This window comes from Biomphalaria glabrata, chromosome 1, assembly GCF_947242115.1.
Source record: "Biomphalaria glabrata chromosome 1, xgBioGlab47.1, whole genome shotgun sequence".
Taxonomy (NCBI): Eukaryota; Metazoa; Mollusca; class Gastropoda; family Planorbidae; genus Biomphalaria; species Biomphalaria glabrata.
The window spans coordinates 88255649-88283402 of NC_074711.1; the positions used below are offsets into that span (position 1 = coordinate 88255649).

At 36.4% G+C, this 27754-nt stretch overlaps 2 protein-coding genes and 1 long non-coding RNA gene across 7 annotated transcripts in view; 1 reads left to right on the forward strand and 2 right to left on the reverse strand.

Annotated features, from left to right (window-relative positions):
- The first annotated feature begins 481 nt into the window (after positions 1–481).
- On the forward strand, positions 482–10123 carry LOC106065016 (protein FAM204A-like). 3 transcript variants are annotated; one of them, XM_056018407.1, is made up of 8 exons: positions 482–565; positions 2525–2668; positions 3788–3881; positions 3987–4104; positions 4948–5146; positions 5652–5708; positions 8625–8674; positions 9999–10123. In XM_056018407.1, the coding sequence occupies exons 2-8, from the start codon at positions 2588–2590 to the stop codon at positions 10039–10041; spliced, it is 642 nt and encodes a 213-aa protein (XP_055874382.1). In that variant the 5' UTR covers positions 482–565; positions 2525–2587; the 3' UTR covers positions 10042–10123. The 3 variants fall into 3 exon arrangements, with proteins under 3 accessions (XP_055874382.1, XP_055874381.1, XP_013079195.2); XM_056018406.1 differs by having other exon boundaries at positions 502–644; XM_013223741.2 differs by lacking the exon at positions 482–565 and having other exon boundaries at positions 1906–2668.
- LOC129924248 (uncharacterized) lies at positions 6007–7687 on the reverse strand. Its single transcript, XR_008776249.1, has 2 exons — positions 7599–7687; positions 6007–6836 (listed from the first exon to the last, which is right to left on the reverse strand). It is a non-coding gene; the product is annotated as an uncharacterized LOC129924248 (long non-coding RNA).
- Positions 10124–11179: 1056 nt separating the features above from the next.
- The window catches only part of LOC106065014 (uncharacterized), a 118715-nt gene continuing 102140 nt past the window's right edge, over positions 11180–27754 (reverse strand). For 2 of the 3 annotated variants that reach the window (XM_013223735.2, XM_013223737.2), the window contains exon 3: positions 23716–27397. In XM_013223735.2, coding sequence (XP_013079189.2) covers positions 25266–27397 — 2132 coding nt within the window. In that variant the 3' untranslated portion in view covers positions 23716–25265. Of the gene's footprint in view, positions 12380–23715; positions 27398–27754 lie in introns of those variants that run through there. The other variant, XM_013223738.2, reaches the window with a different exon arrangement.

A 27754-nucleotide genomic window follows, 5' to 3' on the forward strand; every position in this document is an offset into this window, starting at 1 on the left:
CAGGACAGAAGGCTCAAAAGTAAAGTAGCAATAATACATAAAACACTGAACCATAATCTTCAAATACAAAAACAAAATTTAATAAAATACTCTGAAAGACACAAAGATAAAGGCACATTCCTCGTCCCATATGCTAGGACAAATTTGTACAAATACTCCTTCTTCCCTAGTGCTATTAGAGCATGGAATGGGTTGCCTGAGCTAGCCAGGAAAACCAGTGACTTGGCAGAATTTAAGTCATTGGTTAATATGCATGACTAAATGCATGACGCGTAGGACGTAATCATCTTCTTTTTTGAAGTAACGTCTGTATTATATAAGATAAGATAAGGAACATCCGAAACATGTACAACATTTTTTACAAAACATAACTTTTGTTTTCGTCGACTGAGAGCCTCAATATATATATATATAGGTCTTGACAACAAAGATAACCTAACTGCTATTAACTGGAAGAGCACGCAGTACATTAATTTAGCCGTAGTAAACCAAAACAAACTTCTGTCTAAGTCTAAACTGACTAAACCTATCACTGAAACTGAAACAGCAGACTCAACTAAAATTAGTAAAATAGAATCTAGATCTAGACTACCTAATCATAATGTAGTCTAGAAAAAATATTAGTAGATTTAGTTTGATCTAAAGTAAAGATATTCTAGATTTAGTGTTATAGTCTAAATTAAGTCTAAGTGAATGCAAGTTTTAAAAAAAAATTAAATCAATTTTTTTTTCTCAGAACATTTCAATATACAACAATGATTTGAATGATTGATTTACAATCACGTAACAATGATTTTGAATGATACATAAAAAGTAACATATTAATATTATAGATTTGATAGATCTAAATTATTTCTAAATACACTAAATGTCATAAACAAAGTGATAAAGTTTAAACATTAACTATATTAACTCATGTCAAATGAGGCATATTATTATGACTGATGTTATATTCAATATTTGTTACTGGCAGCTGGGCAGCTGTTCTTTTGTTGGGATTAATTTTTGTTACAGTGTCACATGTGTATAATGAATGTAATTACTTGATGTAGATTCTAGATCTAGTCACTAGTAATAGTATCATCTATTAATAATATCATCCCATTATGAGATTATGTATGTAGAAAATAAATACAATTTAAAATGTAAATTCTGTAGAATTAGATAGGAACTAGAATCTTAGACTCAGTCTAGTACTAGACTTTACTAAATTTTCTAGATGACGAACATGAAAGGGTGTAAAATGAAAACAAAAAAGTGGCTGTGGGATTCAGAGAGAGAGAGAGAAAGAAGAGAGAGAGCAGACCTAGATCTACATGAGTACTAGAGTACTACTACTAGTAGGCCTACTATTATTAGGATCTAACTCTAGAATTAAAAATCTAAAGAATTTTTATAGTGAAAGTGAGGCTCTATTAATGAGGTGTGTGTTTGTGGAGGATATTTTTACATTTTTATTTCATTCAGTTTGTGGCAGTGCTTTGACTTTCACTAGCTATAAAAAAAAGAAAAAAAAATGTAAATGTGTAGAGTGGGTCTCGTGAAAAGATGCGATAAAGGCCCAGTGTAAAGTCTACAGTCTAGATCTATAACGAATGAAATAAAAAAAAAGGCACTTGCAAAGAGTGGACTTATTTGCAAATAGTGGTGTCCCTTTGGAATTGTTCCACAAGAGGAGCATCAATACCTGTGAGAGCGTTGCAAAAAAATAAAATTGGGAGCTTTTTTTTATTTAATAAGCCTAAAAGCAATATAGAAATAGAGTTTATTTAATAATTCAATATTGATTTGAGAAGCCTCAGAATATGTATATAGGACAAACTTTTTCTTCTTTGAGGAGGTAGGGGATTAGTTTTAGGAAAGTAATACTAGAATTCACTGACAAAAAGAATTTTTGGTGTGTGTGTGTGGGGGGGGGGGGGCGTCATTCCAGTTCAATTTAAGGGTTTTAATAAAGGTGGTGGAAAGGATGGAAAGAAAAAAAAAGGAGAGAGAGTGAGACCTTTAATTCAAGGTAACTGATACTACAACTGATACTACAATTCACTGGCTAAAAAAAAGTATGTTAGTAGGTTCATTTAAATGTGGGCTGTTTTATTGGAAGGGCAAAAAACAACAACAAAGGACCAGGTTTTCAGTAAATAATAAACAATATAGTCTGCAAAAAATCAACTGTTGTAAGGCTAGTTATCAATATATCTTGAGTAATCTAGATAGTAATTAGAAAATAGAATAGATAGAGCTTTACTAGATCTAAGCCTTCATTAATTCTATAATAGACAATCTAGATTATAGATATATAGCTGTTAGTACAATATATTCATAGATTCTAGTCTTAATTAGAAAAAATAGACTGCAGCAAGTTTGATAAAGTCATGTCACTACTAATCTAGCAATAATATTATCATCTAGAGCTTGACTCTAGACCACTTGCATCTTAGTAAACATTACATGACACATATAATATAAATTTTTATTTTAATATAGTTCTTTATATCATTTTATATATGTTTACATTTGTTAGCAAAAACTTAAGATCAAGAATCTAGATCTAATAGACTATTTTTCTTATTATTATTTGAAAAAAATGGAGCCTTCGAGTGGCAGTGATTATGATATCCACTCAGAAGGTGCAGCACCTAAAAATGTATCAAAACATTTATGGGAGGTAGGTTTTTGTATCTGACCTATACAAAATAATGTGTTCAATGAAAGAATTTGCAGATGTAGATTTAGATACATATTTTAAGTTACATATTGCAACCTCTTTGACGTGTTTGAGATTGATCCCTTTTATGAACCTTTGACCCAGGAAAGGATTTTATCCTGTGGCCAGGATGAAGGATTGGCTCGTCACTGACCCTTCTGAGATCATCAACTAGATGATCATGTAATGTTTGATTATGGGTCACATGATGGCTGCCTGGTCTTGCGATTTGCACGCTGGACTGTCTTTTGCACTTATCAATGGTCCCCTGTTCAAACCCTGCACGCTCCCATCCCCAATAATCCTGCAGGAGGTTTAGACTAGGAAGTCAACTTTCTTCAGCTCTTAAGAAACATCCGAAACATGTAAAACATTTTACAAACACAGTCCCTAGAACCAATACAATAGGTTATCCCAAGTTCTGAAGTTGGGCCCTTGAGAGGACGAGCTCCATTTTCCTATAGATGCAACCAGAATGGTCTAAAAAAATATGAAGTTTATTTGTCAGTTTTAGAAAGACATCTATAGGCATCACATAACATACCAGAATTGTAAATTCAATATTTTTTATATTCTTATTCTTACATAAATATGGCCCTGCATAAAGTCAGTGATTTGGAGATACCATTGCACAGGGTCCAGCTGTTATCTACTGTCAATAAAGTACTTGGCAATTGGAATTCATCTTTCAAGTCCATGAATTTGATTGTGGCGTTTAGTCATAGCTAAATAAAAGAGTGTAGTGTAGACAAACCAATCTTATCTCTCCTCTACAGTATAACAAAGCATTAGTTACACATACTTTTCTCATAAAAGAAGACAAGTCTTTGGACATAAGTGTAACATTATCAAAGGCCATGCCGAAAACAGGTGGCATAAAAAAAAACATTGTGTTGGACAAAAGTCTTTTCCTGGAATGTTTCCAATCATTTCACACCAGCTTGTATAAAAAAAGTATCTACACTTGCAGTAGGTCTGGACTTAGTTGATGTGAATCTCAATATAGTAATAGTTATTCAGTTATTCTCCACATTTCTCTTTTAAACTTGTATTTTAAAGATTAACATTTTTTTTCAAAAGAAATTTAAATTGTTGGAAAAGAGAACTGATGAAACTACTCGCCGTTCAACTGAGAAGCGCATAAAACATTTACAGAAACAAGTTCTGGAGACAGGTAATGACATACTGTATCTGGGTAATGACATACTGTATCTGGATAATGGTGCAGAAGAAACCATGAAATATTTTATACCCGATTCATTCTTGTTTTATTTTTCAGTTACTAGTGAGTTTACATCACCATGCGATAAAGACATACTGAGAAAGTATGATGTCAAATTTGGTCCGCCTCTTGAAAAAGAAACGAAAAGAAAGAAGAGAAAACATGAAGATACCAAGTAAGAGACTGAGTTATTTTCAAATGTAAATGAAGTTTTTTATTTTTAGACATTGTCTTCGGAAGATTAAAGATTAGTGCAATATTTTGCATGACCATGGAAATCCTGTTGCAACCTGCATATTTGGCGACATGTAATGGAGACAAAAATATTTTCTTGGTCTGTTTGAGTTTTCTTTTTATCATCCGTGCCTCTTTTAGTCTCAAATATAGGTTTTTAATCATTACTACCGGTACCTTAAATCTTTATAAATGAGTGAGATAGATATTTTCATGAAAAATGATTTAATAAATCTTTACATATCTTGACTTTTCAAGTCTGTGTGAGACATTGTCAGTAATGATTTCCTAGATTTGTTCTATATATAATTTGTGTCAATCCTATTAATAATCTTATAAAAATTTATAATTTACAGTTACACAGAGAGAGTCACATTAAACAATTTATCAATAATCTAAATTATAAATTAAGTATTTGTTTTTATTTATCTAAAAAAAGAAATGATACAATTTCATTGAATTGTTGGATAATTTTAAAAGAATTGTTTTGTGTAAAGAAACTTTATTTCAACCCCTTGCTATTGTCTGAAAAATACAATTTTGAAAAAGCAAATTAATTTTCCTAGCTTCAGAGTTCATTTATAAGTGGATGGCTGCCTGTTCGTATGCTATGGCCTCTGGACTGTCAACTTGATAGTTTCAGGTTAAAACCCTGCCAGCCTCCATTCTTGCTGTCCAATTCTGAAGGAACATCCAAAACATTTAAAACAAAATTAAAACACATTTGTATTCAACTCAATCTTTGATAGTATAACCTAAGTTCCAACATTGTTTCTGAATTTAGTCTACAGGTGCCATCATGTACATCCCAGTCAGATCAACTCAAAGATATTGTTCCCTTGTTGACTGTAAATGACCATATTCAGAAAGATTTGTCCAGACCTCCCCCGCCAACTGCTTTAGAGAAACACATTGATGATGCCATTCGTCTTGGAGATGTACAGACTGCAGAATGTCTCAGTGATCATTTAGCCACAAGAGAGGTGCGCTGTATTATTTTTATTCGGGAATATCTTAAGTAAATAGTATGTATCAATGTGATTAGTATGTTATAGTCTTGACATTAAGTGAAAAATGGACTTCAGTAAATGCTTGTATGTTTAAAAAAAAATAAAAAATAGTAAAGTTCCCTTTCATACTTTGCAATCTATGGGGCAGATGATGTAAAGGTCATCTGTTACTGTGGCCTATGGTTTTAATGAGGGTGTCATGTGGCTATCACTATGTCCAACCGCTTTTACTTTTCCCTAACCAATGTCATGTCAGGTATCTATCTATTATAGCTAGGTGGACTAAAAGGCACTCTGAAGATCCCCCCCCCCCCCAAAAAAAAAAAAAAAAACACCTCCATTCTTCAACAGGATTCATAATCAATTCACCATTCAGCTACTGCTTCCAAATGCTTGTATGGTAATCCCATAATTTTATATGTGAAAATAATATGTTTTAAACTTTTGTCTAAAAACTCTTCTATTATTTTATATTCAGCTTGGAGAAAAAATTGCTGCTGCGATTGATGCTAAAAAGTTTTTAGAACAGAAAAAGGTAAACAGAAATTATGATGAAATTTAGTAGTTGTGGGTCGACTTAAGTTCAAACATACCCTCACACATGAAGATATTTAGTTTGTAAACAAGATAAAAAAAAAAAATTAATTAAAATGCAGAAGCAAAATTAATGAAAACTAAAAACTTTAAAAATTATTTTTATGTTTTTCAGCTCTTAGTTGTATGTATTAGTGTACCAGTATGTAATTATATAAACACATGAATTTGTTTTTAAATAATTTTAGCTTGCGATATTTGGTATACACAAACATAAATAATAAATTTTGACAAACAAATTTAAAAAGTATAAGTGAAATATTTAATAATTATAAATGTAATTTTTTCGGAGACATTGTTAAGTGGCATCCCATCAGCGATAGCTTTTAAATCTCCTGTCAAGAATGTTGACCATACGAGCCTTGTGTTTTTCTCTGGTAATTTCTTAACATTAAATTAAATTGTGCACATTTTAAACTTTAAAAGCTTATGGATCTCAAAAGATAAATATATATAATTCCAAACATAGCAGGCAAAAGTAGAATAAATAATAACGATCTAGAAAATGGATGGCTACTTGGTCGTGCAGTTTGCGCGCTGGACTGTCGTTCAGATTTGTCAGTGATCCAGGGTTTAAACCCTGCCTGCTCCCATCCCCTGTCGTCCTGCGGGAGGTTTGGACTAGGAAGTAATAATCTTCAACTCTGAAGGAACATCTGAAACATTTTACAAACAGAAAATATAAATCTATAGTAAAACTCACTAATATGGTATAATTTATAGACTAGATCTACAGCCCTACTAGATCTTACTATTACTTTCTAATCTAAGTATCACAAATACGCATACTAATTGCTGTCTCATCTGGATTGACTATAATACCCCAAATCACTATCGCGTACAGAATAAAAATCTATTATTATAGATTTATATAATAATATAATGATTCAGACATATAGAAATAGATCCACTAGATCTAGACTAGATATTTTGGTCGTGCGGTTTGCGCGCTGGACTGTCGTTCAGATTTGTCAGTGGTCCAGGGTTTAAACCCTGCCCGCTCCCATTCCCTGTCGTCCTGCGGGAGGTTTGGACTAGGAAGTAATAATCTTCAACTCTGAAGGAACATCTGAAACATTTTACAAACAGAAAATATAAATCTATAGTTAAACTTACTAATATGGTATAATTTATAGACTAGATCTACAGCCCTACTAGATCTTACTATTACTTTCTAATCTAAGTAACACAAATACGCATACTAATTGCTGTCTCATCTGGATTGACTAGAATACCCCAAATCACTATTGCGTACAGAATAAAAATCTATTATTATAGATTTATATAATAATATAATGATATAGACATATAGAAATAGATCTACTAGATCTAGACTAGATATATTTTATTCGATTTATTTATAATAGATCTAGATTTAGATATATTTTTCTTATTTACATTTTAGAATTATTGAACTTGTATTTATATAATTTATTCTTAGATTCCAGTCTAGAATTTTGTAGATTAATTATAGATCTAGATATCTAGAATCTAGATCTAGTTAAATATAAATCTAGAATAATCTTAAATCTAGCGACAATGAAGTCTAAAATTTATAGAGATTTCTAGATTTTATACATTATACATCTAGATGATACTAGATCTTTTATGACCAGATTTCGATAAAGGCTTCCTGCCCCCAACTCTAACGGGCATTTTACCCCAACATAGGTGATGTTGAAACGATCAATATATTAACTTTCACCATGTCGCTTTTAGAGTATAGCAACATCTATAAGGATTTCAATTGAAAATCCTTTGCAAAGAATATTTACAATTAAGGATAAAATAACACATAATAAAAATACAGACAAATAAAATGAGCCCTTACCTTATAGTGAGATGGGTAGAAAAATTCAAAGTGATCTGTGACGATAAATTGAAAAGCTACTACATCAAGCTCAATGTGCATTAAAAGAACGGAAGTAATCTATCTCAGGAAGTCTTAATTTGAATCATCCAATAAGCCATTCGCACAAAAATTAAGAAAGGTCTTTTACCCCGAAGGGCTTTTTGCCCCACGTTACCCTACACACCTGCCCAAATCCCATGTAGAATGGCCTGGGACAGCAGAAACCACACGTCCAGGAGCCATATATATAAATATAAATATATATAAATATATATAAATATATATAAATATAAATATATATAAATATATCCTTTATATATTTCAAACAAAAGAAATTAAATTGCTAGAGGCCTTTCCATTACATTATCCCTAACCCACTAGCACTTTTACAGAAGGAAAGTGGAGAAATGTTAAAGAGAATTTGGGGATATCAGGTGCTCCAGGACTGACACATGTGCTAATACATAGATGTATCTTAAAATACAGTATACTATTTATGTAGACTGACTGTAAGATTTACTCTTTCTCTCCTAACTGATGATGCCAACGTTGATTCCACCAGAATGTGGTAAATAATTACGGAGAGAAAGAGTTAAGAATATCTAAAAGAATCAGATAAGTCTTTATTCATCTGCTTAAAAAAAAAAGAAAGAACTTAGAGATAATGCCTAAATGTTCTGATCTGAATCATTTTAATTATGTGTTAGGTTCTAAGTCTGATCTATTTATAGTAAGGAGATCTCTCATTCTGGTACAAAGCCCTTTAATAAATTATGAACATTGTTTTTATCAACCTGTTGGTTTAAAATGTTGGCTATTTTTTTTTTTTTTTGTCTCTATTTCAATATTTTAAGTGTTCATTTGCTTTTTTCTGGTCTTTAGGAGTTAAGATATTAATACCTTTTTGTTCTTTATACCAAACCAGTGCTGCTTATATCAGAATAACTTCTTGTATTAGACATTTAAAGCTGGAGTTTATATTTTCTTATTGTATTCTGTGCACAGGTGGATGAGGCATTGATGAAATCGAAGAAGAAAAAGAAACTACCTTGGGGGTAAGTACCCATGAATGTCTTTCATCTGATTAATGTTTGAAAAAAAAGTTTTAAAAAGACCTACTATATGGTAGTGACTGTGTGTGTGACTTTATCATCCAAAGACATTATTTTATGTTATCTTATCTTATAAAATATAAACATTACTTCAAAAAAGTAGATTACATCCTACGCTTGTCCTAGGTCAGTCTAGTCTTACATGTTAATCAATGACTTAAACTCTACCAAGTCATTGGTTTTGCTGGCTGACTCAGGCAACCCATTCCATGCTCTAATAGCACTAGGGAAGAAGGAGTATTTGTACAATGTCCTAACATATGGAACAAGGAATATGCCTTTATCTTTGTTTCTTTCTAATATATTATTAGGTTTTGTTTTTGTATTTAAAAATTATGGTTTAGTGTTTTATGTATAATTGCTTATTTACTTTTAAGTCTTCTCTCCTGAGGGCTTTCTAAATTTAGTGATCTCACTAAAGGTGTTACTCTAGTCAAATGTGAATATTCGTTTGTTATGAATCTTACTGCTCTATTTTGTGTCTGTTCCAGTATCTTAATGTTTTCTTGAGTTGAGTTATTATGTGGATCAATCTGAAGAATGAATGAATGAATAAAAAAAAAGTTGCAGTCAAAATAAACAGCATAAAAACTGAAGTTGTCACAATTTTTCCACTTGTTTGAAATAAAATTGCTGCTTTATTTTTTTTGTATTTTAGTGAAGTGTGGGTATGAACTAGTAATTACATCTTCACCTTCCCCTATCTCTTAGACTGTTGAACCTTTGTGGCACCACACATGATCTGTTGACCGCCTTTCTCCTTTCTGTCTCTTGCCTTGAACAGAATCTCTTTCAAAGAGAGGTCTGTCAATTCTTTGATGTTTTCTTCCCATTGCTTTCTCTGTCTGCCTTGTGTTCTCTTTTTCTGGTACTGTTCCCTGAAGGAAGGTCTTTGCCATATGGCTGTAAAGTTTTACTTCGCATTTTCGTTACCAGGTCATCTTGGGATTGATAGCCGTTGTGATCCTTTTATAATATCCTCATTTGTGATTTGGTGTTTTTAGGTGTATTGTTTAAAATATATAAAAACAGCCTGGTACTTCAAAATTAGTTTGAATTTCAGGGGAAAAAATATTTAATAGGCAACTGAATATCTGATTTCAATCCTATCAGTAAGACTAAAAGTCTTGTTAAGTGAGCATTTATTACAAATATATTTGGTCAAAATCACAACACTGAGTGGTTTGGTCAAAGGGAAACAATTTTTTAGTACAGTGCTCTAAATTTCTACTTTCTTTACAGAGTTGCATTTCTTTGTATATTCCAGGTTTGAACCTAAACAGCGCTGGGAAACAAAAGGAAATATGTAGACCTAACATGAGCCATGTAATTCCTTGGATTATTTTTCTGGTCTTTCATTGTCATTATTTGTAAATAAAGCTTTTCTGGTCATGCTTTCTTTATTTTTTTTTTGGTTCAGCATCTTTCTTTTAAATCTAGTAGACAAAATTTATTATTTAAAGTAACATTAAACAATTCTTACTATGCAACATTCATGTTAATGTTTAATCTAATAAAAAATATTTAGACCTCCTTCCTCATGGAAATAAGATGAAAGTCTGGGCATTACCTTTGGTCAAAATGATTTCACCAAAACATCAGTTCCCCCCTCTACAACTAATGTGTCCATAGTCATGGCTGGTTTCAATACAGTTTGGGATCAGCAGGGTCGAAAATGACAAGGTGTAGTTTTGTGTGCCGCAAGCTGCCTAAGGGTCGACGGCTCCTGATTTTTCTTCAGGATTGACTCCCAAAGCGTTTCCCATGTTTGGGTCTAGCCATAAGGCAGCAGAGGTTTGAATTCAGAGTTTTCATTCTTTTAGGTGGGTAACCAGCCAAGTCTAACAAGTTCCACCTACCCAAAGCTTACTGGTTTAGACACCAGCCTTTACCCCTTCTCCTGTCAATGATAACAGTTTTGCCAGACCCAAATAAAGCACACGTGAAGCCAGGAGTTGGCCTGGAGTCAGAGGCTATTTGAGACGAATGACATTGGAAGCATTTTATAGATGGAGTGGAGTGCTTATATCCGATTTGACTTCCAGTAATAACAACCTTACCGAACGTACTTAGTCTTACTGTATTTAATACTTACAGTATCAGATATTACTAAAGACTTTATTTAAAATAGTATCATCATGTATTTTGGATGGCTGCCTGGTCATGCAGTTTGCATGCTGGACTGTCGTTCAGACTTATCGATGGTCCCGGTTTTTAAACCCTTCCCGCTCCCATCCCACGTCGTCCTGCGGGAGGTTAGGACTAGGAAGTAAATTATCTTCAAACTTCAACTCTGAAGGAACATCCTAAATATGTAAAACATTTTATAAACATTTTTTTTACATTTTGCAGATCAGATTTAGTATTAGCATCCAATATTATTACTGTGTCCCTTGATTATGTCATACAGTTCATTTAATACAACACTATACTTTATAATAATAATCACATACAATTGTGTTTCAAGGCAACTCTCCAGTTTTTTTTATTTAGACAATGAGCTTAAAATGATTATATATTTATACAAGCAAATATATATGTTCACACAGCTGACTAGAGTTACTCCTCTTTCAAACCGTTTTTACACTAGAGTTATCTATATGTCAATACCCAACTAACCCAAGTTAGCCGTTTCTTAAAAGTTGGCAGTGATGTACTTGGCTTTTAAACGTGATAAGATAAGAGATGAAAAAAAAAAAAAGCAAAGCAAGTGCTGAAATGATAATGATACTGTTCTTATAAAAGTAGTTCATAAAATCACAGTTTCCCGCCATTCGCTCCAGCAACAAACACCTCTGAATCTCAAGCCACTTTCCCGCGAGTAGAGAACACACCGTAACAAGAAATGTATTTTCAGGACAATTCTAATAGGTTAATTTTGATTATGGCCCTTGCTCCGTTCAAATTTTAGAAACTTCAAGCAAGAGTCTACTGTAGAATGAGTCAATGAGTATCAAAAAGATTTGTTTGCGAGTTTCTAATCTAGTTAACTTGGCAAACGTTTAAATTTCTCAAATGATCCCCCCACCCAAAAAAAAAACACTTTTTTTTTCAAGTTCGTGAATCTAAGAGCGCCTATGTCACTATTCCCACTCCAAACAAGTTGCCAGGTAATAGAGGAGGGGAAAAGTCATAAAATTATATATCTAGAATCTACATCATTACTGGCATATATATATAAAACTAATATATAGGCATATTTATTAATAGTTGATATGAACATCTTCGCTTTCTGTCAATATGATAATGAAGACATAGAAGTATCACACTAAAAAAAAACATTGCACACTGCATGCATCCAACGCACGCAGACATAATTTAACTTCATACTAAATATTGCACATATCATCAAGTCAGATCTTTGGCGTCAAGAGTAATGCTTTTGCGCTGTCCGTTTGTTTCCCTTCAGGAGGCAGCATCGACCCCACGTCTATCTGTTACGCTGTGGCAGAAACAGATCGCTGGAGCTTGGGTCTACAGTTACCTCGTATTACGAAAAGGGGGGGAGGGGGATGAGGAATCTTGAAATGCTGTTGACTTAGTGTTAGTATTTGTTTATTTTGATTCGCCTGTCTCTGGGCTCAAGGTGTGTCACGTGATGTTTTTTTATTTTTTTTATTTTGGACGATGAAGAACAGCGGATCCATTCTGTGGGAGATAGACAATATAGATAATTAGACAACTATCGCCATGGCAACAAATATCAACAAAAATAAAAGCACAAAAAAACATAAAGCTACTATTGTAGAAAGATTGGCTAAAATTAGCGCGTTGGGGTGGTGGACAGGGGCGGGCTGGGTGTCGAAATCGGCCCGGGCATTTCTATACACTCCGGCCCATAACTTGTGTATCATATGATGGGCATACCCTTCTAGACCTACCTGTCCTCTAAGTCACTATGTTAAGTTTGGTAATGTATCGATATGCATGCATACAGTGAACTCTAAATCTTTATACAAATATATACCTTATGTTGCTTTTTAATCGCTCAGATGGCCTTTTGATAAAGTTTTCATAAGGCTTTAACAATTTGATGCCTGCCATAATGGCATCCGTGTGCGGCCCTTTAGTGGCCCTACCAGCCCATTTGGGTACCGGCCCACCGGGCATTTGCCCGAATGCCCATATAGCCAGTCCGCCCCTGGTGGTGGAGTATACTATTAGCTATGCTGTGAAAAGTCCTTTTTTTTTTTTTATTGTAAAATCATCGCTCACGTAGGACTACTCTACTCATGCAGATCAAGTATTGTCAAAAACTCATTTGGCTTTTAATAATAATAATAATAATAATAACCTTTATTATCCGTAAGGAAATTTGTCTTACAATTTGTGCATTTTAGATCTAGATAGGGATACATACTCTTTTTCTTACAAGTGTTTTTTTTTTTTAGTTCACAAACACACATCGTACTATTAGTTTGAGTGTGTTTTTAAGAGAAAGTTACATGCTAAGGGTATTGCCTGACGAAATTAACTACGTATTGACAATTGGCACCAAAATATGTGTAGGTATTAGGCGCCGGGCTGTGGGCGTAGTGTTTGAATGATTAGATTCTGAACCGAAGGTCTTGGGTTCGAATCTCGGGATTTGATTCCGCCCAACCATCATCGGTACTGTCGGTTGGTCGCATGATACCCTCCTTAACCGTGGGTCATAGAAACAGATGACCTTTACACCATCTGCCCCAAAGATCGTAAGGTCTGAAATGGGTACTTAACATTTTTATTTGCTATGCTACGTACCAGTTGGTATTCAATAGAATTGATCAGAATAACAAAGAATTGGGATTCTGTTACACGTGTAATTATTAAAGAAAAAGGGCGACAACAAGCAAAAAAGATTTATTCATCTGCTTCACCTAAGACTAGACTTATAATTTTTTTTTCAGATAAAAAAAAATTAAAACAAAACGAATAGACTTTAGCGCTAAAAACAACAACATTGAAAGAAATTGATATGCTAATAAAAACAAAAGTAGAATATCTACTCGAGCAATCATTTACCGTATTTCTATTTTTGGGTTGTGCAGGCAAGTTCGTTAACTCATCCGACAGATTTATTTGTTTTGCAGACGATAGCAATTTACTTTTAAACTTTAAATCATTTCCAAGGCTTTTTTTTTTATTTCCAGAAACAGAAAAGTTCTTTACAGTGAAATAGTAATTAGGGTCACCAGCAGAATAATTACTGGTGTCATATAGACGTTAGCCAGTCGGGAATACAAATATGTAGTGCAGTGATTTAAAAAAAATATAATCTATTAACTAAAATAAATCTAACGAATGCTTTAAATCCACCCCTAAAATATTTTTTTCCCAAAATAAATATAAATATTTTAAAGATATATACAGTGAACAAAAGAGAAAAGAGAGAGAGAGAGAGGTCTTATCACTAGGTCTCGTTAAAAAAAAAGGTTCTGCAGGTCACAGTGTCAGGATAAAGAATTCTAGACAAATGACAGAATGATATCACATTGGCACCCTACATCCTTCGTCAGCAAAATATTTTGAAAAAATGGCAGAAATTGTGACAGGTTCAGCAATGGCGCCCTACATCACGAACGTCGTCCTCTCCCAAGGATAATAATAATAATGATTATAATATTATATGTTCATAATAGTAGTCATACAGTATACAGTACATGGCTGCTAATAGATCTTGAATCATTGCTAAGAACAAAATTGAAATAATTGGAATGTTTTAATGGGTTATTATGTAGAGTCTACATATGGCTATTATATCAATTAAATTAGGGCTCTTGTTCGTGGAGGCTCTATAATTTGCAATTATCAATTTTTTTTTCTTACGGTTAATGAAGTATCTTTTTTTTTTTCATAAAAAATCCCCCCCCCCCCCGAAAGAGTTTACATTCAAAAATACCTTAATTGTGCGTTTAGTGTTTTTTTATATGTGAATTTAAGAGACATAATGTTTCATGGTGATAGACTGTCATTAACTGATTGACGAGACGATTATAAGCTTTTATCAGCTCCCAATAATAACAGTTTAAATGCTGTCGACAAAGTTACGAGTGAACTTGACGCTGCGTGGCCTAATAATGGCCCCAGCCACCTTTACAGGAGAATATATCATTTTATTTGATTTTTTTTTTGGTTTATTTTACATATATGTAATCTGTGTAACCGGTGTAATTCGTTAATATGCCTGACTAAATGCATGACGCGTAGGACGTAATCATCTTCTTTTTTTGAAGTAACGTCTGTATTATATAAGATAAGATAAGATAACCGAGTTGTTTATTTTCTGCGAGTGTCCAGCGTGTCAGAAGGTCATGTCCATTGTATGTGTTCATAGTCCTTAAACAATAAGTCACACGAGATGTGTTTGTGCTGTTTACTGTAATCTTGATGAATAAAACCAAGATATTGGTTTTCTAGTAGAGTTATTTCATAGCACTGTGTACGTATTTTAAATTTTTTTTTTTAAGTCTTCCAGTTCTCTGGCTGTATATGCTTATCTCTTTCCAATAACACTAACCCTAAAACAAGAAAAATGGTTAAAAAAAAAGTAATACTAAAAAAAAAAGTAATACTAAAAAAAAAAGTAATACTAAAAAAAAAAAGTAATGCTAAAAAAAAAAGTAATACTAAAAAAAAAAGTAGTACTAAACAGTAATACTAAAAAAAGTAATACTAAAAAAAAGTAATACTAAAAAAAAGTAATACTAAAAAAAGTAATACTAAAAAAAAGTAATACTAAAAAAAAGAGATGATAATAAAAAAGTAATACTAAAAAGTAATACTAAAAAAAAGTAATACTAAAAAAAGTAATACTAAAAAAAGTAATACTAAAAAGTAATACTAAAAAGTAATACTAAAAAAAGTAATACTAAAAAAAGTAATACTAAAAAAAGTAATACTAAAAAAGTAATACTAAAAAAAGAGTAATACTAAAAAAAAAGTAATACTAAAAAAAAGTAATATTAAAAAGAAAAGTAATACTAAAAAAAAAGTAATACTAAAAAAAAAGTAATACTAAAAAAAAAAACCAAAACAATGCTTCCCCCCCCCCTCACCACTTTGCCCAACTGGCCCAGATTAAAGTGATAGGATCATAGCGTATTGAGAAAGCTAAACCCATAAAATTACACTTAATAAAGACAATTGGTAAAAATATTTCTAATCGCACAGATTAGCTATTGTTAGCCAAGATCTATTACAAATTTGATTACATGACTGACCCAAAGTAATTGACACAGCTACACTTAATATAAGCCTAGTATTTTGTGGGTATTTGCTAGTTTAAAGACAGGAGTTCTAAAAATAGTCTAGTTTAGGAGCTGGTAGGCTAGGAACTTTTCTCTAGTACATCTAGTAGTCTTATTTGCAAAATAAGTTTTGACTGCCAGAGTATAACAATCTTCCTAGCTAATCACCGAGACTTGCAGCTTATTAGTACTAATCCAGAAAGGGAGGGAGGGAGGGAGGGGGGGGGGCTACTAATGACACCAACAGTAGGAGGATCTTTTTTTTTTTTAGCGAAGTCTTCCGGTAGATCACTTGACAATCTGTTGTATTGGCTGCTGCCAGGTCGTCAAGCTGAAATGTTTCCTTCGGAAGAGAATGTTTACAGTTGAGCAAGGGGAGATAACTTCTGGGCAGGAGAAGATAACTGTGACACTTATTACACATTGTTTCTTTAGCCACGCCTACACCAAAGGTATTATACAACTCATCAACTCAATGGGCCATAAGCCTTTTTTTTTTTTTTACTTTAATTGGATTCAGGACCAGGATCTGTTGTTGTCAAGACTTCAAAAAGTTTATTTTTAGAAGCAAGAAGAATTTAAAAAAAAAAAAAGAGTAATTATGTGTGGGAGGTTTTTAAGGTCAAGGTCGCCGCCAAGTCGCTTATAGCGAGTTAGTAATAGTATAGTAATGCTCTCAGAACAAGCTTTATGTTGGATTCACCTTAGATCACGAAAGACAAATTTATAGTTCAGTCAGAGGTAACAGAAGAATAAGAGGATTCAATTCTATTTGGCCCCAAAAAACTGTACATCAAAATTGTCTACCACCTTATGTCCAACTTTTTTTTTCTGCCCGGGTAAGGGGGGGGGGGAGGATAAATTTCAACACGCATGTCATGGGCCGATTCAACATTTTTTTCTCCCCTCCACCCCCCCTTAAAAAAAAAAAACATGACGATTTCTTGTATTGTGGGCAAGTTGAAAAAAAAAAAAGGGGAGGGGGGGGCTGGATGGTATGGATCGAATTTGGCCCTCGGGCCGAAGGTTGTGCGACATTTGTGTAATCTATGCTACGTTGCTAGACGGCTCACCAAAGCTATTTCCAGCTTGATTACGTAGGTGTGCCATGGCAGGGTTTCAATCTTTATTTTTAAAGACTGCTTAAGCTGAAGGCTACATTCTATGACAATAGCTGCCTTTTTGTGTTGTAAGCAATTCTGGCTTTCATCTCGATGGTCCCAAGTTCGAAACCGTTTGGAGGCAAGGAGACAAGGGGGGGGGGGGAAAGAGAGAGAGAAAGAGGGAGACGAAAAGGAAATAGAGAAAGATAGAACGAGAGAGAGAGAGAGAGAGAGTAAGTAAGACATGACATAACTTACATTATGGTCTGCCTGGTCGTGCGGTACGCGCGCAAAATGCGATCGAAAAATTATTTAATGTTGATATTCCAAATATCATTGCTTTATCTGATAAACGTGAGCAAACAGCATTTAAAAGTAGGTAAGGTCTGTATGAATGTTTGACATGTTTCGGCTGTTACTTTAGTGTTGACGATAATCTGCCCTAACTTCCCTCAGTACAAAATAACGGGCAGGAACATGGCACCATCGAGGCCTTGGTAGCTCTTGTTCTTTGTAGCACAACAATTAAAATTGTTAAATTGAGACGACCTAACGACAGTCCAGCGCGCGTACCGCACGACCAGGCAGACCATAATGTAAGTTATGTCATGTCTTACTTACTCTCTCTCTCTCTCTCGTTCTATCTTTCTCTATTTCCTTTTCGTCTCCCTCTTTCTCTCTTTCTCTTTTGATACTGTTACATTCTACCTCACCCTCTCCCTTTCTCTCTCTGTTTCTTTCTCTCTCACTCTCTTTCATCCACGTACACAAACTCAGAATGGAAGGTCCAGAGAGTGTGGAACTAAGTAGCCTCCTTTTGCTAGCGCTGCCTCCTGAACCCCCCCCACCCCCCCTTTTTTTTTCTCTTCCCCACACACACTCTCTCAGTTTTCTTGTCATATCCTGGCGCTCAACAAATACCACCAGTGGAAACAAACGGATTGGGGCGCAGATGGGAGGGGGGGGGGCGTTTGAGGGAAAGATATGTTTGGATCCAGAAATCCTAAACATATTCATTCTGGAGGCGTGCATTTGGTTCACATATTTCTCTCATGATGGCATAAAAAGAGAGAACTCCGCCACTTGGCAGAGTGGGGTCAGGTTCAAACACAATACTAACACACGCGGTTTCTATTCCGTAAATGGACGGGCCTTTGTTTATCTACTAGTACGATTACTTCTTGTTCGGTGCCGGATTTACGATATTTGCTGCCTCACGAAAATATTTCTCATAAGTTTACTCTGATGGTTTGTTGAGGGTTATCGACGCTCTCGATTAGCTGCCGGCAAGGATTCACAATTTTGGGACTTTATCTCCACTTATTTAAATAGTTTTTTATCGTAAATTAAGAAAACAAGTGGGCCTACTATAAACATGGCTGTCTAGTCTAATGACAAGCGCTCTAAACTGTCGTTTGGATGGGCCTGGGTTTGAATCCTTTACGCCGCCGTTCTGCGAGATGTTTCAAGCTAGGATGTAATAATTTTGGATTTCTGAAGAAACAACCAAAATATGTAAAACAATCTCTAAGACTTATGATGTAAAGTCGTCTGTTTTGATCGACGGTTAACGAGGGTGTCACTACGACCAAGCGACTTTACTTTCCATAACTTATGGCATATTTTATTAGTGTTGGACTGAGGAGCGTCCTAAAAATCCAGAAATTCAAAACCCCAGCCTTCACCGGGATACGAACTCCAGCCCTATAGGTTCGGAAGTCAAGCGCTTTATCACCCAGCCAGCACGCAGCACATGGGAAAGTATGGCCATTGACTAGGAGGATTTCTGGTAGTTTATGGTCTCTCTCTCTCTACGCTGAGTCCGGCGACAAACGTAAAGAAATCTGGCCAGATTAGGAAACACATCACTGCATCTAAGTCAAATCGAGACCAGTCTTTATAGTAGACCTCAACACAGACCTGTGACTTTTGGTCTCGGGCAAACTCGGACTCTAGTCAGGATATTTACGTTAAAAACAATGAAGCAAGCCCGGATGTTAGCGAAACATGCCATTGGTTATTGAGTTATGTAAACAACAAATCAGTCACGTCCATTGTCGTCATGGAAACTACGTTACAGCTTGTTAGTAGCGCACAAGTTTATAGACCACTTGTCGGCATTTCCAGCAAGACGATTAAAATTTAAAGTTTCGTTAGTTTTGCAATGTAACAATAGCGATTGCCCGGTGTTAATTACAACCATGATATGGAATATTTCTCCAATGAAGATAATAATTTGCTTCGTTTTTTAACCTTACCTTGTGGGAGAGGATAGATAAGGTCAAGGTTGGGGGTGGGGGGGGGTTTCAGAGTTCAAGGTCACTGCCTCGTAACGCAATCTAAAGTAACTTATGGCCAATGAGATTTTAAGAAACAAAAAAAAAACAGCTTCACATTGCTGTTGGTTTAAAGGATCTTTGATGACATCACACTGACTCTTTTTGGGTAGTTCCTTTCACTCCTTTCGTTTTCCTTTCTTTTCTCGGTGACATGTAAGTTGTTTTTTACAAAGCACGTGCACTTTTCTTTGCCATTTGGCAATTCAAGTCAATGCCCATGACCAACTTCAACAATTCAAGTCAATGCCCATGACCAACTTCAACAATTCAAGACAATGCCCATGACCAACTTCAACAATTCAAGTCAATGCCCATGACCAACTTCAACAATTCAAGTTAATGCCCATGATCAACTTCAACAATTCAAGTTAATGCCCATGATCAACTTCAACAATTCAAGTCAATGCCCATGACCAACTTCAACAATTCAAGTCAATGCCCATGACCAACTTCAACAATTCAAGTCAATGCCCATGACCAACTTCAACAATTCAAGTCAATGCCCATGACCAACTTCAACAATTCAAGTCAATGCCCATGACCAACTTCAACAATTCAAGTCAATGCCCATGACCAACTTCAACAATTCAAGTCAATGCCCATGACCAACTTCAACAATTCAAGTCAATGCCCATGACCAACTTCAACAATTCAAGTCAATGCCCATGACCCCCTTCAACAATTCAAGTCAATGCCCATGACCAACTTCAACAATTCAAGTCAATGCCCATGACCAACTTCAACAATTCAAGTCAATGCCCATGACCCCCTTCATCAATTCAAGTCAATGCCCATGTTCAACCTCGGCAATTCAAATCAATGCCCATCGTCAGAGAAGCCCAGCCTAGTTCGAACAGCGGGCCATGTTAATTTCCGACACTCATGTCGCGGGCCACATGACCGAAAATGTACAAGAACGAAATGAAGACCTAACACAATTTTATCAGAAACATGTGGATCCAGTGCTTATAATCGCATGTTGGAAGTTCATCTATTTTTACGCATCGGAAACTGGCTTCATTTCTCTTATAATTTGTGAGCAAAATTGAAGCTAGCTTGACCAATGACTCATTTTCTTGTCTCTTTTTGGTAAATATCGATCCTCCAATCTCTAGGCGCAGTTTAACAATACTTATCATGTTCCACAAAAAGGTAAAGATCCGTTCACTTTTCCTGCTAGATTGTTCGGCTCTCCCATTTCATAAACCTACACATTTTAAATGACTTGCTAACAATTAATCAGAGAAAAAGTCAGGGCCCTAATGTAGGTTAAGATACATTTGGTGGTGGTGGTGGGGGGGAGGGGATTTCTATACTTTGTGCCGACATTTCGACGAGCCGGATAAAACCATGTCGCGGACCGAATCTGGTCCGCGGGCCGTATTTTGGGAATCACTGCCCATGATCAACGTCGACTATTCAAATCAATGTCCATGATCAACTTCGACAATTCAAATCAATGCCCATGATACAACGACGACAATTCAAATCAATGCCCATGATACAACGACGACAATTCAAGTCTATGCCCATGATACAACGACGACAATTCAAGTCAATGTCCATGATAAACTTCGACAATTCAAATCAATGCCCATGATACAACGACGACAATTCAAGTCTATGCCCATGATCAACTTCGACAATTCAAATCAATGCCCATGATCAACTTCGACAATTCAAGTCAATGCCCATGATCAACGTCGACTATTCAAATCAATGTCCATGATCAACTTCGACAATTCAAATCAATGCCCATGATACAACGACGACAATTCAAATCAATGCCCATGATACAACGACGACAATTCAAGTCTATGCCCATGATACAACGACGACAATTCAAGTCAATGCCCATGATAAACTTCGACAATTCAAATCAATGCCCATGATACAACGACGACAATTCAAGTCTATGCCCATGATCAACTTCGACAATTCAAATCAATGCCCATGATCAACTTCGACAATTCAAGTCAATGCCCATGATCAACTTCGACAATTCAAATCAATGCCCATGATACAACGACGACAATTCAAGTCTATGCCCATGAATCATGATCAACTTCTATAATTTCAGTCAACGCCCATGATCAACGTCGACAATACAAGTCAATGCCCACGATCAGCTAAACAGCGCATTTGCTTTATCTTCGTGTTAAGATCAGTTCCATATCGAATTGGGATTTCTTTTTTCTCCGCTATGAGTACGATCCAGGAGGTCTGTTGCTATCATGACTTAACATTGCTGTATTCATTGGAGAAGTGCGAGCCCCCCCCCCCCCCACCCCCATGAGATTCTCTACTGCTAGACAACAAAATATTATCCCTTGTTCAGTTCTATAGCAGAAACCTGGCCACACCTTGTTCCAACAAATGCTATCTTTTCCCGCCAACACTATGCCGAGGGAAGCGCCATCTTATCAAACATGTTTTTACTTCTAGGGAAATATTCTGATGAATTCAAGTATCATTCAAGTATTTGACATGTCACTTACCTATGTCGATTTACTACTAGAGAGTCTCTTGTCTTAAAATAGTTCCAGGAAGTAGGCATAGCTTGGTGAAACGAAAATAAATACATAAAACTAAAAATTAAATGTGCAACGGAGTGTTTAGATAAAACTCAAAGCTGAAATCTTGTCATTGGTGATGATGAGCCGACTTACCAGAGAGATATCTGGGTGTCAGACAACACGTATTAGTGTATCTGTACTGCATGCATAATTTCGTTAATTAAAATCTATCACAAATAAATCACAGTGTAATTATATCTAGGAAGACAAACATATTAGAGAAGGCTATCAAATCAATTTAAGAGTTCTAATCGAGCCATAAAAAGGTCAAGGTTACATTGCAGGCGATAAAATGTACCCTGATCTAAGTTCACGACCTGAAGCCTCTTCCATTCTGTTTCCTTTTTTAAAGGCAGCAATCCCAAGCCTCCCTACCTATCAATTCCTTTTCAACATAGGATAATCCGAAGCCTCTTCCCTTGATAATAATTTAATTATTATTAAAGCATAACCAAATCAGTTGTTTGCCTCCCCCAAACCGAAAGTATCTAGATCAAAAGTCGCATCTGACTCTTACAATGTAAGATTACTTTAGGTGTGTCTGAGCGCGTGTGTGCTTGCACATTCAAAATAAGACCTATGATTAATACATAACTATTAAAGTTTTATGTAATAAGTTCAAAGTATAATTAGTGAGGAAAGGGGTGATGCTAAAGTATTAATGTTCACTCGACAAGACAATTAGTAAATGCAATATAAAAAAATTAGAACTGGACAATAAACGAAACAAATACTATTACTAAAATTAGAAATTTTTAATTGAAATAGTTTAGACTTTAGACTGATAACAGTCCGAGACTGATCGTAATAGAAAGCCTAAACAGGTCGCAGGTCAGTGTGCAGGCCTTCTTCAACGATTAGTCTCGTAACAGCACTGCACTTTTACATACAAATAGACAAAGAGGGAGTCAACATAAAAAAAATCACAGCACTGCACTTTTACATACAAATAGACAAAGAGGGAGTCAACATAAAAAATCACAGCACTGCACTTTTACGTACAAATAGACAAAGAGGGAGTCAACATAAAAAAAAGTCGTATTAGCGGTCCCTCAAGTAATGGCCATACAGTTGTGAGATAATCGTCAAACTTTATGGAATTTTGATTCATCCCTTCTCTACCTCCCCCCCCCCCAATTATAACTTATATTCCCGCGGCCTCCTGATTTTCCAGGAGCTCTGGAATTCTCCTGAAATTGCAAAATATACGAAAAAGCCCTGGAAATTTCCTGAAATTATTAATGTTAAAATCTCCTGAAATATAGGCCTAGACAAAATTTTCATTCAATATGGAAAACGCCAATCTTATGCGCGATAATAAATGATAGCAGGCATTATGCAATACCCGCAAATTTTTCGATCCTCAAACTAATCAAAGATTACATGACATGGTATTAGTTTACGTGACTAGAAACGCTAAATCAAGTTTCTCTTATATTATAAGAATATAAAGAGAAAAAATATAATTTGATTTCCTCGGAGATAAATAGTTTTTAGAATATATATATTTATAAGTTTTATTTCTTATTACCAATTATTGTCATTGGAAATACGCCATTTTGGTTTTAAGGCTTAATACTAGACTATCTCCCTTGTATTACTTGCCAACTTTTTTCTGTTGCTGTTTTTGTCTTTCTTTCTAGCAGCTATTTAGATCTAATATTAAACTTCATTTAAAATGATAGCATAAGAACAAAAAAACTCTCTTTAAAAAAAGTGATTGAAAAAATAGAAGAAACAACTTCATCAATTTATTATTAACATTTTTTTTAGACCTTCATTTCAGTAAATACACTTTAAAATGTATAAGTTGACAGCATAAGAAAAAAAAAATCTCTTTTTAAAAAGTTATTGAAAGTTTAACATAGATAAGGGAGATAAACATGCTTAAAAACAACATAGTGGTGAGTAAAGGTATCTGGGCATCTAAACTATTACCCATGAGATAAAAAATTCCCGAAAATAGATTTAACAATTTGGTAATTCCTGCTATTGAGCGTGATCTATGTTGGAAACCAAATTTTGAAGATATGACTTCTATACACGCAAGGCTTGTAAAGAAAAGTTAATTTGATCGTGATTTTGTACTTAGTAAAGAATGAATAAAATGCAAAGATGAATATATTTCTAAAACAAAGTCTTAATTTTCACTTATCATCATCCCTACTCAGACTAGGCCCCGCGCAATCCGTTTCGCACATGGCCCTGCAATTGTTAGGGCCGGGCATGATTAGGCCTATACGTTTGTCATAAGACCCCCACCCCCACCCCATTTTATTCTAAAATTACTTACACCCTTTTATCTTTTTATTAACTGTAAAGAAAACAAAAGTTATATCCTGCCAGTTGCAATGATAAGTAAAGAAATAAATAAAAATAAAGCCAATATATTGAGATGAAATAAATATAGATCTAGCTTTCATTAATTTTAACCATTTTAGAAGGGGAAAAAAAGCATTATTTATTATATTTAGTCATCAATTGATGTTTTATCCCAATTAAAATTAATAAATAAACAATAAAGAACCGTCTAATGAACAAGATAGTTATAATATTGACTAATCGGTGCATGGCCATTGACTAAATGTAGGCCTATTTAATAAGGTTATATAACAAATCCTATATAGACAAATAAAACAGAAAACTAGAATAACATGAACAATAATTAATAAAATTATAAATGACATAACATAGAACTCTTATTTACAACAGTTAAAAAAACGAATAAAATCAATTTGTTTATCTAGATCTGAAGTAGAAATCTGAATTTATTTGTCTGTTCTAGTTTACAAATATATATCGAAGCGGTGTTAACACATAAAAATAGCCCAGCGTATTTATAACCGTGCCGTCAAAATTGTCTGTCACATTCGTGTGCTTTGCTGCCCACGTCTGGAATCTCAGAGAGAGTTACCCGTTATTACATTAACACCGGCGTGATTGCGTCTTTCACTCAAGTGAGAGCCTACTGCCCTGGCAGTGGCACACAAGGTTAGTACGCATGCTCAGTTTGCACACTTGTTAAATGCGAGTTCATGCTTTTACTAACAGGAGAAATAAACGAAAGGGAGAGAAGGGGGGAGGAGGGAGAGTGGAAGAATAAAAAGTGATCGATACACTCTTTAAAAAAAAAATGTTTGTCCTTCTCTCTATCCGGCATGCAGTGGTAGTTAGTGAATAGTGACTATGATTGGACACGACAAGCTGATGCCAGTAGGAGATAGAATCATGCTTTTACTCGGTCGATGACCATTGTCCAGAGACTGGCCGCGGGGACAAGTGGACATTTATACTTGACTACACAGCCCTTGACCGTGGTCCGATTCGTTAGAGGAATTGTCCTGAGACGAGGTCAGCGAATAGTTGGCCGAGTCTCGCCTCCCTATCTCGGACTTCTTCCCGACAACCAACTGGACAGGGCGAGGGTGCATGTGGGGAGGTAGGGGGCGATGGTCAACCCGGCCACCTACCATGTGGTGGAAGTTATCCTTGGAGAACTTGGCCATGCCCGTCACGTTGTTGCTGCCAGTCCGCACGCGGCTGACTTGGATCTCCTCCATCAAGGGAGGGAGGCTGAGCTCTGACGATTCCGCAGTGCTGTTCCCAAGGCTGCTGCGCCGGTCATCGTCGCTGCTGAGTGATGCGTTGTGCTGGGATTGCCGCGTCAGCGAGGTGGACTTTGTACTTTCGTAAGGTAGGTTGGCGTCACTCATGTTGCTGTCATACCGGAAGTAAACTTCCGGTCTTCGGCTAGAATCCTGAGAGCGAAATTTCTCTTGTTCGTTACTGAAATTCAGAGCATTGTTGTCTCCCCTGTAAGACTCACCGTCCGCCGCAGCGACGTCAGGGCATCGTCGTTTTTCAACGTCGATACTAATAATATCGTTCACAACTGGTGGGGGAGGGTCAAGGAATTCGAACTGTTCCAACATGTGACGCTCCCGTTCCCTGAAGGAACTTGCTGCCAAAGACGACTCACGAACTTTGTCTCTAAACGAAGACATGAGCGTCGGAACCCCATCCGTGGGGCTTGATCCCATGACGGGCTCCTCGAAATTGGAAGAGAGATTGTTTATGCTTGAGTAATATTCCCCGCATTTGTTCCTAATGCTGTTTCGGTATTCTCTTGGAGCCTGTACGGAGTCAGTCGTCTTGCTCCGGAGCGTCACGTTGACGTCTTCATTGACGTTGGAGCTGATGGGCAGGCTGACGTGGATGTCCGCCGTGATGTTGACGTGGTTGACGTCTTCTCTTTTGGGCGCCCCGTGTCGTGTCAGGCTGCTGGTGGGCGTATTGTTTCCGCCCACACCAGAGCCCTTTCGCCGGACGGAATCGTCAAAGGTGACCCTCTGCCCACAGTTACGCCTCTGCCTGGACCGCCGCACTCCATCAGAAATCGGATTTCCGTCTAGATCCAACACAACCTCTGCATTGTTAGCCACGTCGGATTCATCGGTCCCTATGTCGGAATGATATGGTTCATCCCCTGTGTTGTTCACAGCCCCGGGATCCAAGTATCGAGCTTCCCGCCCGACGTGTCGTCTGCCTCGCGTTAAACTGTCAGTGTGACTGGCGTCCCCTTGACCGAGCTGTGAGCTCTTCACGGAGCTCTCGTCCGTGATGAGATTCAGGGGCTGTCTCAAGGGGACGTAATCTAGTATCCGAAACTTCCACTGCTGCTTGATGGTCAGGCCGAACCACAGGGCCACCCACAAGACCATGTAGCACACCTCGCAGACGACTCCGGACAAGAGCAGCTGATCCCCTGTCAACCTCATCAGAGACATTTGCTCGTAGAGCAACGGCCCCTTGCAGACGGCGAAAATGACTAGGGTGGCGATGGCGCAGAGGTGCGAGATGTATCCCTGGCAGCCGCTGTGGCTGATCGTCGTCTGCTTGATGTAGCTCTCGGGATTATGATGGCGCTCGACGATCTTGAACTTCTCATGGAAGTAGTGAGACCCGTATTCAAACACAGCCATGGTGGACAGCAGGAGGATGGTGCTTCCGAAAAGGTAGAGGACCACATCCGCCATGCAGTTCAAGCTGAGCTGCACATTTGGGAAGACGTTCCGGTTGTAGCAGACAGAGTACAGCGTGGAGAAGCAATTGAAACTGAATAAGGAATTAATCACCATAGCTAGAAGCTGGAATGCAAACACTGCCGTTAGGGGCTTGTTCGTGTACCAAAAGACGGAGGCGTATCTCACAAGAAAGCATGTTAGGGCAAAGCAGAAGTTGACAAAGGCGATGCTGACAGACAAGCGATGAGCGGAGGCTTCTGTCGGCACTTTAGCGGTGGGCAGGACGACGTGAGTGGTATTGGAATAGAGCGATATGTTGATGCTGCTGCGTATTTCGCTCAGAAATGCTCGTTCAGGGCTGTACAGGAAGTCAATATTGCTTGACCAGGCGGCAACTGGGGAGAAGAAAGGAACAAAGGGTGAATAAATAAAGTAATGAATTATTCTAAATATTTGTATTGTAAAATACAGGGCACAGGGATATTTTGCACATATACAGATACACATATGAGGGCTTTCTTCCCAACACTCACACACACACCGAGACCAATCGTCAAGGAAGGCCTGCACCATGACACCCAACGTCACAATCTATGTGTAGTGAAGGCCTACAGCTTTTTTTTTTCCCATGTCACAGGCCTGTACGACGTGGTAAAGAGCTATAGGTCTTGATTGCCCACAGGTCAGTGTTGTGGTCTGCTATAACAAGTTACATATATTTATTATCCTTTACATTTACCAATTTACTCTGC

Bases quoted from the DNA above. Each gene is read 5' to 3' on its own strand.
- LOC106065016 (XM_056018407.1), top strand. From the start codon at position 2,588: ATGGAGCCTTCGAGTGGCAGTGATTATGATATCCACTCAGAAGGTGCA. The intron at 3,882-3,986 runs GTAATGACATAC...TTTATTTTTCAG, and splicing joins GAAACAAGTTCTGGAGACAG to TTACTAGTGAGTTTACATCA. The intron at 8,675-9,998 runs GTAAGTACCCAT...TGTATATTCCAG, and splicing joins AAAAAGAAACTACCTTGGGG to GTTTGAACCTAAACAGCGCT.